This window comes from Microtus ochrogaster, linkage group LG1 (genome assembly GCF_000317375.1).
Source record: "Microtus ochrogaster isolate Prairie Vole_2 linkage group LG1, MicOch1.0, whole genome shotgun sequence".
Taxonomy (NCBI): domain Eukaryota; kingdom Metazoa; phylum Chordata; class Mammalia; order Rodentia; family Cricetidae; genus Microtus; species Microtus ochrogaster.
Window position 1 is genome coordinate 54,071,515 of NC_022027.1, and position 14,209 is coordinate 54,085,723.

General features: G+C 44.7%; 1 protein-coding gene across 2 annotated transcripts in view; it reads left to right on the plus strand.

Annotated features, from left to right (window-relative positions):
* Nucleotides 1–2,527: 2,527 nt before the first annotated feature.
* Nucleotides 2,528–14,209, plus strand: part of Nudt9 (nudix hydrolase 9) — a 21,597-nt gene continuing 9,915 nt past the window's right edge. The window contains exons 1-4 of one of the 2 annotated variants that reach the window (XM_013350912.2): nucleotides 2,528–2,730; nucleotides 6,963–7,202; nucleotides 10,774–10,869; nucleotides 12,167–12,253. In XM_013350912.2, coding sequence (XP_013206366.1) covers nucleotides 7,006–7,202; nucleotides 10,774–10,869; nucleotides 12,167–12,253 — 380 coding nt within the window. In that variant the 5' untranslated portion in view covers nucleotides 2,528–2,730; nucleotides 6,963–7,005. Of the gene's footprint in view, nucleotides 2,731–2,756; nucleotides 2,999–6,962; nucleotides 7,203–10,773; nucleotides 10,870–12,166; nucleotides 12,254–14,209 lie in introns of those variants that run through there. The other variant, XM_005359584.2, reaches the window with a different exon arrangement.

Below are 14,209 nucleotides of genomic sequence, written 5' to 3' on the forward strand. Positions count from 1 at the left end.
AGGAGATTGTCTATTCTTTCACAGGGCCTCCCCACCCCACCTCTTTTCTCCTCCTCCTGCCCTTCCTTTCTAAAGGCAGCATAGCCTTTGAACTTTGCTATGTGGCTAAGGGTGATCTTGATCTCCTGACTCCTGAGTGTCAGCACCACCACAAATCCTCAGGGCACTCTAAAAACTTAGCCACCTCCAAGATCATTAAGCACTGCCCTGATGTGATGTCATTAGCTTCTTATCACTCACTTCCCTCTATAAGAAAGCAGTCCTTTGGGAGACAGGGTCTTTCTATAGAGCTCTAGCTGTCCTGGAATATGGTCTACATATGTCCCTATGTAGACCAGGCTGGCCTCAAGCTTACAGAGATCCATCTACCTCCAACTCGTGAGTGCTGGAATTAATGGTATGCACCACTATGCCCTGTTTCATATTTACTTTTGAAATACACATTTTTTGAGACAAGACTTTACGACGTAGGCTGGCTTTGAACTTCTGATCCTTCTGCCCCAGCTTCCCAGAGAAAGCTACTAGGACCTGCTTTCAAATGCACATTGAACTGAAGTTCCTAGGGAAAAAGCCACAGCTACATTAATATTCTACAAGGCTGGTTAACTCCAGAGAAAAATTACTGTGGGTTATCTATCTAAATTGCTATTTATTGTCCTCACCATGACTATTACACAAATCCTGTTTTAATGCATAAACAGATCCCCTCTCAAAGAGGTTGAAATAACACCTGAGGCCCATAGCAGAGATTTTATTGATGTGCTGTAACTAATGTTTAGAATGTTCTTTGTTCTATTGCTAGAGAAACTAAAATGAAATGGTTACCACCTAGGAACATGATATTTGGAGTCATCTAAATCTGTTCCTGGGGCCACAGGCATTTACATATTGCTCCCCAAGAAATTCTTAGACCCTTTGAACGGAGAGTTATTTTTTTATGTCAACAATATTTGAAGAAAAATGGTATCTGAAAGAACTGTCAAAGATAATGCCTGAGCAACAGAGATGGCTCAGTGGTTAAGAGCACTGGCTGCTCTTCCAGAGGACCTGGGTTCAATTCTTACTGCCTATATGGCATCTTACAACCATCTGTAATTCCAGTCCTGAGGGATCCAAAGCCCTCTTCTGGCCTATGTGGACACTACAAACTTGGGATGCACAGACCTTCAGGCAAGACCTCTACACATAAAAGTAAATAAATCTTAAAGAGATAGTCCTATATGAGGCTACCAGTTAAAGACCCAAGGGAAGATTTCATTGACTACTGATGCCATAAGAAGGACTGGATTAGGAACAGGATTCTATTTTCATGAAAAAAAAAGTGTGGAGCTTTTTAAAGGCAGGGAAATTTTGTGGAAAGATCTAAAGTGTTGACAGCTCTGGTAGGCTACTTGTCCAGCAGGGAAATAAACTTCTCTCGTGGCAGGAGGCAGTGGAGCAAGTGAAAATAAGACAACTATCTTTCATGGGAACTGAAGCCCAAGGTGAATTATTTTCCCGAATGATTGCACCTCAGAGGGATGGCGATCACAGCCCCAGGAAAACATTAAGTGATAGGCTTGTTGTAATGATCTCTCCCGTTTCTTTAAGAGAAAGCCTCGCCCACTCTGGCATCTGCCAAGGCAAATGGATCTTCCTTTGATTCCAGCCTGAGCTCCTTCCTTAGAGGAGCTTCTGCCTCTCCCCCGTTTCTCTTTCCCTCTCTGCTCTTCCCTCTTCCCCTCCATAACCCACTAAATAAATACCCACTTTCTCTGCATGGCGTGCCTACCGGGCTCTCTCACCTGCGTGGCTCCCTGCCTGGGACCCACTGTCCCTCGTGGCTTGTGTCTGGCGGGCTACTTGGAAATCTGCAGCATTTTATCTAAACCGTAACACTTAAACTCCAAAGTGCAGGGGAATATATAATTATAATCCCTACTTCGCCTCAGGACCTAAGTATATGGAACCAGGTTTGGGCTGTGGGGATAAAAAATATGATTTCTCATACTTTCGAGTTTATCCAAGCGTGGAATTTAAGGGTATCAAGTTTGTTATTGCTGTTCCATCCCGAGAGTCCTGTAGTTTCCAGGATATGGCTAAAATATGATCGGTGTGGCTTTAAGAAACTGCCAATACCTTAGAGTATGTTCCTTAAGTGCAGAGGGCAAAGCTTACAAATTTGTCTAAGAAAAATACGAAAGCCAGAATGCTGGCCGCATGGCACACTTGGTTTTTACCACTTTCAACTTGTCTAACTTTTGCCCTTCATGCATCACTTGGCTTATTACCCAGACTGTGCCAGTTTCAAGTGGGTTCAAGTGGGACACTGAGGCGGGCTGTCCTTTCGGACAGGAGGCTCAAGAGAGTCGCTAACACCACGGACAGCAAGTCGCTAACACCACGAACAGCAGCAAGACGGGGACTCTAGGGAGCTCAGAACCCCTTCAGGCTTGGGATCCCTTCCTTAGGGCCCAGAGGGGAGCAGGTCACATGACGGGGAGGGTCACGTGATGGGCGGGACGCTCACGTTTCCTGCTCACAGGCGGTCGCTGAGCCTGCTCTGTGCGCATGTTTCTCAAGGCGAGTGACTTTCCTTCTGGAAACCACACCGCCGTCGTCCCGCGTCCCCGCACGACCACGCACCGCTCACGTGACTCCGCACGGCCGCGGGCCGGGCCCTTCACGTCGCCGGGTGCCTTCAGCGTCGGTTTCAGCGCGCCTGCGCAGACCGCGAGGCCCGGCCGGCAGGTTGGTTGGCGGCCCCGTCGTAAAGCGTCGTGGGGCGCCTCGCCGGATGCGCCGTGGGGTCCCAGTGCCCGGCGTCTTCCGGGAGCGGGGTTCGCTCGCTGCGGGGCTCGAGGCCAGGCCCGGCGGCCGCAGACCCCAAGCCGGCCGCGCACCAGGCGCCGATGGCCGGCCGCTCTCTGGGGCAGGCGGTAGCCACCGTGTCGCTCTCAGTGGCCCTCGCGTCCGTGGCTGTCCGGTCGTCAGGTTGCCGTGGCGTCCCCGCGTCCAGGTACCCCGTTTCTAGGGCGGGCTGAGGCTCCCCCAGATCTGCCTTTCGCGGGGGCTGTGCCGGCGCACGGGGTTTAGCAAGGACCTTTCTCCAGCTCCGGTGTTTCAGTTTGCCGGCATGGCTGTGCCGCCGGCGTTGATTCGCAGGTCACCGGGGTTTACCGGGCATTTGACTGTGCGTTGCCCCGTGTGAGGGTTAATACTGTTGCCTGTCACGGAGACACACGCACTGTCGGTGTGAGTGGCAGGCACCGCTTGCTGTGCGCAGGCACCGCGGGGCTGGGACCTCGCTCTTTCTGCTGGGCCAATGGCTGGGAAAGTTGCAAGCCTGCTTCTGCTGCGTCCTCGACACCAGGGTCTGTAGCAGTGGTCCTCGCCCTCCCCTCCCTAGAGCACAAACGCCCACACTTCAGACTTGACATTTCCCAGGAGGCCGCAAGCTTCAGTTTCACAGAGGAAAGAGAATTCCGTGGTTCTTAGCCGGCTCATTAGATCAAGTTTGAAATTTCTCAGGGCTCCGGTTGCAGACGTGCCATCTCTCTTAGTCTTTTTGAAAATAGAATGACTTCTACTGTCTGTGGTTTGTAGGCCCAGTGACTTTATCTCTTTTCTCTCTTCCTGACAGTGCTTATAAAACCCCTCAATCAGAGCATCCCTCTCTGCTGGTGTGAATGAACTTCCCTTTACAGATCTGGTCTTCAGTGGGGTTTGCCGAGGGAGAAACTCAACTCGGGCCATCACTGATGGCTGCTTTTGTTGATTGGTACCAGAACAATACAAAGCTGCTTGGTGTTCCGTCTCTATCGTAGTAAGATGGGGAAGGGAACTTTGACAGTGGGGTATCTAGAACCGAAACTGCATATTCAGAAGAAAAGCCCAAAGCTGAGTCAGCAAGAATGTGTCAAGTGCCAGCTAATCTAATATTGCAAACCATCTGGGGAGCGACAAGAGCGATATCACTTCAAGAGTTTTGTGGCTATCATTTTCTTCAGGGGCGTGGCCCAGCTTAGAGCCTGGCTCTGCATTCTGACTGCTGTGAGTGTATGACCCCAGTTAGCCTACTAGGCTCCCAAGGCTTTGTTAGACTTATTTCGAAAACAGAGGTTTGTGAGGGTCAGATGAGTGGGCAGAATTCCATCGCTTAGCACAGGGCCTTGCAAGTGCATGCTTAGCTCTTAGAATTTATAACACTGAGATTTTCCTTGGTTCAAAGCAACATGCCGCTTTTGAATTCCTTTTATTGCCAGTCTTAGGAACTGGTCTCTGCTTTGTAAGATGCTTTTTGTTAGTTTTCTAATTCCCATTTGTTAGGGCAAACATTTCCTGCACGGATCTGGTATTCAATAAAAGCATTTATGCTCTGTATATGTTTATAATAAGTATTCTTTTTTAAAAAATATTTATTTATTTATCATGTATACAATATTCTGTCAGTGTATATGCCTGTAGGCCAGAAGAGGGCACCAGACCCCATTACAGATCGTTGTGAGCCACCATGTGGTTGCTGGGAATTGAACTCAGGACCTTTGGAAGAAGAGGCAATGCTCCTAACCTCTGAGCCATCTCTCCAGCCCTTCAAAGTTTATTCTTTTTTTTTTGTTGTTTTTTTTTTTTTTTCGAGACAGGGTTTCTCTGTGGTTTTGGAGCCTGTCCTGGAACTAGCTCTTGTAGACCAGGCTGGTCTCGAACTCACAGAGATCCGCCTGCCTCTGCCTCCCAAGTGCTGGGATTAAAGGTGTGCACCACCACCGCCCTTTATAATAAGTATTCTTGTTCGAATAGCCATCACTATCTCACACTGGAGAGCGGATCTAAATGGGATTATCAGATGCAGACTCTGATTTTATTTTGCTATTTATTTTAAAAATATTTATGGATGTTTCTTTCTCTCTGAGCATGTGTGCATTTGTGTGTGCTCTTGCACCTGTGTTGAGTCCAGAAGATAATATTGGGGGTCTTATCTCTCACGGTTTGCCTATTCCTTTGAGGAAGATTCTCTCCCTGAATCTGGGGCTTGTGTTTTTTTCAGCTGGGCAGGATCCTCCTGCCTCTGCCGCCTCACCTCCTGCCAACTGGGGTCACAGGTGTGTGTGGATGCCTGGCTTTTTAGGTGGTACTGGGACCTGAACTCCAGTCCTCAGTGACTGGGTGGTTGCTGTTCTTAGCAGAAGAGTTGTCTCCCCAGCTCCACTATTTCCCTTAAGAAATTAAATTTATTAGGAGAGTAAGCATCAGGTGTGTCAATCTAATGAGACTGGAGAGCACATTGGCACCATTTGCTTGCTTAGTCTTCCCTAAGTTGGAGAACAGAGAACTTCAGATTACTTAAGTAGTTTTGGTGCTTGGTTGGGATAGATTAGAAGAATGAGTATGTTTTTCTTGCCCTATTTCCATCCATGAAACTTATCTCTCATTTCAAAAATAGAGAACAGGACTCTGTTAACTGTTGCTTTTAAAAAACATATTCCTGGAATCTAGTTAGATAAATACACATGTTTCACACTTATGTATTTTTGAGTATGAGCTTTGAATGATACTTGTTTTTCAGAGAACTCATAACTTGGGTTTCCAGATCTCTAGTGGCTGAAGAAAGCATGCCGACAGATAGGCAAACAACGAAAACCTACAAGTTTTCTTGGTGTGTGAGGCAGTTTGCTGAGTGGCCAGGCTGCCTTTGATCAGGCGGTCTTCCTGGCTGCATACTGCTCGGGAATTGTACTTGTACTTTGGATAAAGTCAGTTATATATATAAAGCAGGTTATATATTCTCCTGCTCTTCACTGAAGCCTGCCTCCTCATCGGGTGGGCATCCCTGCAGTTTGGGAGTTTGACAGTACCGCATGGGGGAGGAGTGCGCACAAACGAAGGGGCAGCGTTGTGACAGTCACTGAAGGGATCAAGGAAGACAGACTAAAGTCAGGCAGAGCAAACAGTTTGTTGTTGTCTTACAAAAACAATCACCCTGTGTTGAAATGACTCGGTAGTCACCACGGGTAACTCATGGCCATGCAATAACTTGCACATAACCTTCTTCTTTTTTTCTTTCTTTCTTTCTTTCTTTCTTTCTTTCTTTCTTTCTTTCTTTCTTTTTTTTTTTAGTAAATTTATTTTTAAACTACTGTTTATATTTTTACCCATGGCTGAGTTTTCATAGCACACACACCCCCTTTTCCTAAAAGAACATAAAACTGACATTCTGCCCCATTTGCTCAGCTAAAATAATTGCAGCCAATAGGTAACAGTTATAAAATTAACTAGTTTGTGTGTGCATGCTGGTGTGTGCCAGTGTGTGTGTATGTGTGTATGTGTGTGTGTGTGTGTGTGTGTACATATGGAAGCCAGAGGGTGATACCAGATGTCTTCATTGGCCCCTGAGACGGGGTCCCTCACTGACCTCGGAGCTCATCCGTATCACCTGGCTGGCTTTTGAGCTTTTTCCACCTGCTCTACTCCAGTGTTGCGGTGACAGACAGTGCTTAGTGCTCACCTTTTGTGTCGGTGCTGGGGCTCTAACTTAGGTCTCTGTGCTTGTGTAGCAAGCATTTTACTGAGTTACCGCTTCAGTCCAGATTTAGCTAGTTTTCAAAATCTTCATGTTGGAAAATCCTTCATGGATGTTCCATGTTCTTAACTTGAATTTTTTGATTTAAAGTGTTTATTTTGCTTTTTAATCCTAGTGTATGCATGCACACATGCATGTGAGTGTTGGTGCCCTCAGAGGTCAGCGGCCTTGTCTAGGAGCTGGAATTGCGGTTGTGCGCCGTCTGACACAGACGTAGGTGTTGGGAACCAGCTCGGCTTCTCTGGAGGAGCAGTACATACCTCTGAGTCATCAATCTCTTTAGCCCCAATTTCCTAATATTTAGAAGTTTTTGAAATTGAAAATGTTTTGGGAGTCTTTGAACTAGGTTTTTTAGTTCTTATGCTTTGGAATGTTTCTGAGATGTTTCTCTTTTTCTCCTCAGAAACTCCTTTCCGTCCTGTGGATTTCACCTTGACGCTGTCATCATGTCGGGTTCTAACGGTGCCAATGAGAATTCCCACAACAAGGCTCGGACATCTCCTTACCCTGGTTCTAAGGTCGAGCGGAGTCAGGTTCCTAATGAGAAGGTGGGCTGGCTTGTGGAGTGGCAGGACTATAACCCGGTGGAGTACACTGCAGTCTCTGTCCTGGCTGGGCCCAGGTGGGCGGACCCTCAGATCAGGTGAGCCATAAGCCGGTTGTGGCTAGGGGTAACGTGTCTACATGTCATGTGTTTTAAATTATCCTTTGTCCCTTGGGAAATCATTTTTATCCATGCTGGGTGTTGTTACAAGTCAGTTTTCACGTCCCCTTGAATTTTTCCAAAGCAAACAGTCTTCGCTGTTTCGTGAGGCTCTCCTAATAGGCAAATCTATTTTGGTTTGAAATAGCTGCTATAGTGTCTGTGTTTGCAGTTGTAGTTGGGTAGTTGTAGTTGTACCCTCTGTTGTTTTGGCACAGTGAGCCTGGTATTTGAGGTTGTGAGCATATTTGTGAGACGTGTTTTCAGATGACCAAAACCAGACGATGAGTGTGAAAAAGTAGGGAAGGGCGTGCAAAAAGTGGGAAAGGGAGGGAGAGGCAGAGTGCTCTGTGTTCCTGGAAGTGCTTGGGTGGTTCATATTTTATTATTATATTCTCTTTTATTCTCTTTCTAGCTTTGGCAAGCTATAATCGACAAAAATTGTATGTATTTAAGATGTTCAGCTCAGTGTTTGGATTCACATCTATACTGAAGTGATCAGCACAGTAGCGCCAGTTAACGTAGCCATTGCTGCCTTGTGCCCTTCTTTTCATGGTGAGAACATTTGAGATGTGTCTTCAGTAGGTTTCAGGTATACGGCACAGTGTAGGTGGTCGCGGACAGCGGGTCTCTATAGCCAGTGCTCACACAGTGTAGGTGGTCGCGGACAGCGGGTCTCTATGTTTCTCTTAATGATAAATAAAATACGGTAGTGAAATTATTTTCACTTTTAAAAGATTTCAGGAGCTAGAGAGAGTGAGAACTCATTAGTTAAGGACACTTGTTGCTCTTACAGAGGACCTGGGTTTGGTTTCCAACATGTACATGGTAGTGAACAACAATCATAACTCCAGTTTCAGGGGCTCCATGGGCACCATGGCCCCACATGATGGATGTAATAAATGCAGGCAAAACACAAACACACATATATACATAAATACACATATATAATAATATCATCTGATTATATATAAAATAAAGTCAATCTAAAATTATTTTTTAATGTTACTCATTCATTGGATTCATTTAGATTATTTTGCTTTAATATTTAATTATTGTTGCTAGTCAATGCAGACCATGTAACCCAGTATGGACAAATTCAACAGAACTGCCATATATGGGTTGTCCATGCATGCTTCAGCATTGCCAGGACATAAATTTCAAATTTTCTGATTTCATTGCTAATTATCAAAAGGCACATTCACTGCCTAATTTTATATTTTAACTCATCTATAAAAGCTTAAGACTGTACATGTTGATGTTTTGATGAATGTATATTTGAATCAGCTTTAAAATAGGCATTTCCTCAAACATCCTTTCTTTAAGTTGAAAACATTCTAAATCATTTCTTCTAGCCTTTTGAAATAGTCTGTAACCACTCTGAAGTTACCAGAACCCTTAATCCTATCTAAATGGACGTCAGAGCCTGTGGAGTAGGCTGTCCCCAACCCCTTTGTAGTAGCGATTTTTTGTTGGGACCACCAGCTCACAAATAACGATATGGAGACTTACTATTAATTATGAAAGCTCGGCCATTAGCTGAGGCCTGTCTCAGCTAGCTCTTATAATGTAAATTAACCCGTTTATATTATCTATGTTCTCTTCCATCATGTGCCTTCTGTTTTCTCTGCATTCTGAGTGGTGACTCTGCCTTTCTTCTTGCCAGAGTTCTCTCTCTGCCCAGAAGTCCCGTCTACACCTCCTGCCCAGATATTGTCCATTTAGTTCTTTATTATACCAATCACAGAAGTACACCTTCACACAGTAATCAAATATCCCACAATATTTCCCCCCTTTGTCTAAATAAAAAGGAAGTTTTTATTTTTATTTAATAATATAGTAAATATTAGTAATACTAATACAGTAAAACTATATGCAATAAGAACAATTATCAAATAAAAATTACATTCACAGTGTCCAGGCCATTTGTATTTGGCAAATTGGATAAGTTGCAGTTGTATGTTGGTCTGACATTTACGTCTAAGATAAACAAAGTGATTTCAGGCTGGGAGATTGGTCAGTGGGTAAAGTGCTAACTGTGGAAGGGTCTGGTCCTGAGTTTGGTCCCCAGAACCAATGTAAAAAGCTGGGGGTGGGGGTGAAGGGGCAACATGTGCTTGTAACCCCAGTGTTGCAGAGGCTGGGATTGTGGGATCCCTGGAGCTCGCTGGCCAGCAGCCCAGCATATTTGTCCAGTTCCAGACCAGTAAGAGGCTCTGCCTAAGAAAAATGAGTGTTTGACCCCTGAGAATTGATCCCCGAGGTTGACCTCAGTCTCTACACACACACATGTGCACATGTGCACCCCCACCCCAGCACTTGTAGCAACAAAAGTCCAGCAAACAAGTTGATTGAAGTAGATATCAGGAGAGTGCTAACTGCAGGCTAGGAAGCATAAGTGGGTGATTGGGTAGCCAGCAGCTACCCACATAGAATTCCTTGTGGCACATCTTATGGCACAGCGGGGGTTACCGTTCACAGTACTTTGTTATATATTTTATAAAGAGTTAGACAAGAGAATTTCAAAAGTTCCCTATGTAAAGAAGTAGCAAACGTGTAAGATGATGTAAATCCTAATGACTCAGATTTGATCATCACAGTTATACATGTCAGATAATCATTCTGTACCCCATAATACGCACAGTGATTATGTACCAGTTAAAAAGACAGAAAAAGGAAAGCACCAATGCTTGCTCTGCTGATGGCTGTGTCATCTAACGTGTTGGCTCCCGAGTTTATTCTCACACTCTTTGCTAAACTACCATCACATAATCTCAGAAGAAGAGCCCCAGGCCTCTCTCATACCAAATCCAGCAAGTAACATTTGCATGTGTGTGAACAACTGTACACGTGGGCGCAGTGTAACATGAAGAGAACAAGGCTGAGTATAAGGGGTGAGGAAGGACTGAGTCAGGTGGTGGCCATGAGTTATGAAGAGGACATGCGCTAATTGGTTTTCTAGTTGTAACGCTGATGGAGTTTGTTGGGTTCAGAAGGAAGCTCTTGTTTGGGATCCTGTGGGAACCAGCAGTTGCCATAGTGCGCCCACAGACAGTTCTGTGTTATTGGTATGATATGGACATTTTGCTCATGTAGGAGGGAGTCCCTTCTTTCAAAAGGGTTAACAGGCCTCATAATACAACATCCTTTTCTGCTTTGGATAAAAAGGATCCTTGCCCACCCCTAGAGCCTGCTTTGATTGAATAAGATGATTTGTAAATCAGAACATACTCTTAAATTTTTCAGATATCTTTTCCTTTTTTTTGGATTTTTCGAGACAGGGTTTCTCCGTAGCTTTTTGGTTCCTGTCCTGGACTAGCTCTTGTAGACCAGGCTGGCCTCGAACTCACAGAGATCCGCCTGCCTCTGCCTCCCGAGTGCTGGGATTAAAGGCGTGTGTCACCACCGCCCGGCTTCAGATATCTTTTTTTTTCTGTTTGTTTTGAATAGCAGAGAGTTACATCGTTAAGCTGTAGGTGGTATCTAATCATTATTTTATTTTGCATTGCAGTGAAAGCAACTTTTCTCCCAAATTCAATGAAAAGGACGGGCATGTGGAGAGGAAGAGCCAGAATGGCCTGTACGAGATTGAAAATGGAAGACCCAGGTGGGTGCTGGCATGTAGCGACTTAGTGTAAGTCTGGAGGGCGGTGAGGTGTTGGCATTCACAGTGTAAGGGAAGTAATTAAATTTCCACAGAGCTCTGGGTATACACATATAATTTTAGTTCTGTTTACAGATTCAGAAAGAACGTTAGCAATTTGCACACAGCTAGTAAGTAACAGAATTTGAATGTATTGTTTCAGAATTTTATCTTGAAGGTTGAAATAATTGAATAAATTATATAAAGGGATTGCAATTTATGTTTTCAGTGGATATTTATTAAGTGAGGTAATGGCTTCTAGTAAGAATTTATGCAAACATGTAAGACATGAAAGCTAGAACGCTTTGCTGGGTGAGATTGTTCTGTGTGTGACATCTCCACTGCAGTACTGACTACCTGCTCTGGGGACTCTTAGTGGAGGGATTGACTTCTGTAACTTCTTCTCTAACCGGTGCACACACATACTAAATAAAATGCAATTTAAAAAAGACAAGTAAAGCCCAATAATTTTAACATCAAGGCTCATTTTGCCCATCTCCCTTACGTGTCCATGAGTTTGAAGAAAAAATTATTGTCTGTTGGCCAGGTGACTTTTAAAAGTATGTTTGTGAATTTAGTACAAAATTAAAAAAAAACACTCAGTTTCGACAGCAGTAATGAACGTAGGCCTACGTGCAGATGCATAGAGCCGCTATTGTTTTCTGGGGTGTGGATTAGATCAAACAGTTAGTTGGGCTTCCGGGGAGAGGGGTGGCACATGCCTTTAATCCTAGCACTTGGGAGGCAAAGGCAAGCAGATCTTCTCTGCAAGTTCAAAGCCAGCCTGGTCTGCAGAGCAAGTTCCAGGATAGCCAGAGCTGTTACACAGAGAGAAACCCTGTCTCAAAAAAAAAAAAAAAAAGTTAGGGGACTGGGACTCTGTAGATAAAACTCTTGTTGTACAGGCATAAAGACAGGAGTGTGGCCCTCCAGAGCCCACATAAAAGCCAAGCAGGCATGGTGGCTTCCTGTAACCTTACGGCTCAAGAAAGGGACAGAGACAGGGTATCCCAGAGGTAAATTGACTTGCTAGGCTATCCCAGACTAGCTGATTTCCTCTTCCTAGATGAACAGAGAGCTGTTGATGATGACACCTCAGGCCAGATGTCTGCCTCATGCCTTCACACATGTACATGTTCACCTGCCAGCACACAAGCAAGCATGTATACACACATGCATGCTGTATCAAGCCAAACTTTAAAAAATGAATGCATTCAATTGATTGTATGTTGTTTGTGGTCTCTGTCCTTTTCCTTCTTAGAAACCCTGCAGGGAGGACAGGACTGGTTGGCCGGGGCCTTTTGGGGAGATGGGGCCCAAATCATGCCGCAGATCCCATCATAACCAGGTAAGATCCGAGTGGGGTTCAGTAGCAGAGAGTGAAGTGCTTGGAAAATACAAATGTTAGCTCTGTGTGTGTGTGTGTGTGTGTGTGTGTATGTGTACACACATACATGGGACTTTATAGGACATTATAGTGTGTGGGGAAGAACAAAGCTGTAGTTTTAGCTAGGAATTGTGGCTTATGTTCTAATCCCCATTCATGGGAGATTGAAGCAGGAGGGTTGACATGGATTTGGGGCCTGTCTCAAAGTCTCAAAATCAGTCAGTCAGGTAATTAAGTTGTGGTTTTATGATGTAGGTGGACATCAGGTGTTATCTACCAGGCTTGTCCAGCTTACTGTTCATGGGCTGCATTCTGTACCCAGAGAAGGCAGCACAGATGATTTGAATTGAGAGCTCATTTCTTGAGCATGAGCTTTGTAAATGACAAAATCATGTTGCAGTGTCAAAAGTTTGGACACATCTGGCAGTTATATATTAAACATCTTTTTTGTTTTGTTTTCCCCAGCTCTGAGTAGGTACTTTAGAGGGCACAAAAAAGTGTAAATATTAAAGTTTTGGTCATTTGAAGAGCTATAGCTTCATTTGCAAGGTGGAAAATTTAAAATAAAATGCATGAAACCTGACCAACTGGAGACATGTTCCGAGAAATGCATTCGTCAGTTTCCTCATTGTGCGCCTGTCACATCGTGCATTTATACAGCCTAGAGGATGCAGGCCAGTCATTCACTGTGGCCTCTTGATGCAAGAGACTTACTGCATGTGAGGCGTAGGAGACAGCTGGAGTAACATGTTGTAATGTCTTATAGTAAACTTGCTCGTTTGTAAAAACAGCGAGGAAGGCATGATTGTTAACTTGACGCCATTACAAAGAATCCAGGAGCTTTCATTAGAATGCCACCAGACAGACCTTGAGGGCATCTCAGGAGTGGCAAGTTACTCCCACCCCTGACCTCAAACGTCTGAAAGGGCACACTTACTGACAGTCTTACCTTAAAAGGGAGCCGTGGGGCACCATGGTTGCACAGGGATGCTGCCCTTTGCAGAGAATGGTCCTGAAGGAGAATGATCTGTGAAAGCCGTCCATCCCTTCAGTTTCAGATGAGTGAGTGGATTAAGTATGGCGCAGGTAAAGTAGCGGATGGTAGCAGCATTTTAGCTGGGCTCTGAGTCATTCTGTTTCCCTTGAGTCACCCCCTGCCTCTGTGGAAATAAGGGAGCTCTCTAAAATGCTAGCAGGCTGTGACATTCTCTGCTGAACAAAATTCTTGGCTCTCTTCAGAACACAGAATTGAGAATTGTGCTGTGTAGCCATTCGCTAGCTTCTTCAGCTTCATGCTCCACCCCCTTCTCACTTGTTCATAGTGCCAGACCTGAGTAGATGCTCAGTTTTTTGGACCAGTATCTTATTGCTTTGTATCTTTCTTATGTTATTTTTGGGTCTGCACTAATGCTTTTAATTTATGTTTCCTGTGCTTCTCAGTCTGAAACCTTTCTTATAATGCAGCACTTTAGGGTTTGGCTCTGCTCCTTCAAGAGGACTTGTGGGTTAGATAAACGTGGAGACCTATCCACACTAGTGTGCTTTCACGTCTCTTCTAGAGTGAGAATCGCAACATAGACTTTCCTTTTCCTTTTGTTACTGGAAGTACAAAGTTCTTATGTTTGTCTCAAAGACCAGTTTTACAAAAAACCTTGAAGTTGGGGGTGTAGGTTAGGAAGGGGAGGGGAGGCTTGTCTTTGGAAAAGAGGATGTGGTTAGAAAACGCGTGTTCTGTGTAGTAATAGGAGCGGTGGGGCTGCGTCCCCAGCACCCCGGCCGCCTGCTAGCTTATGTCCCGAGATAACAACATACAAATTGTATTCATTTAAACACTGCTTGGCCCTTTAGCTCTAGCCCTTACTGGCTAATTCTGATATCCCGATCAACCCATCTCTAATAATCTGTGAGCACCGGTCT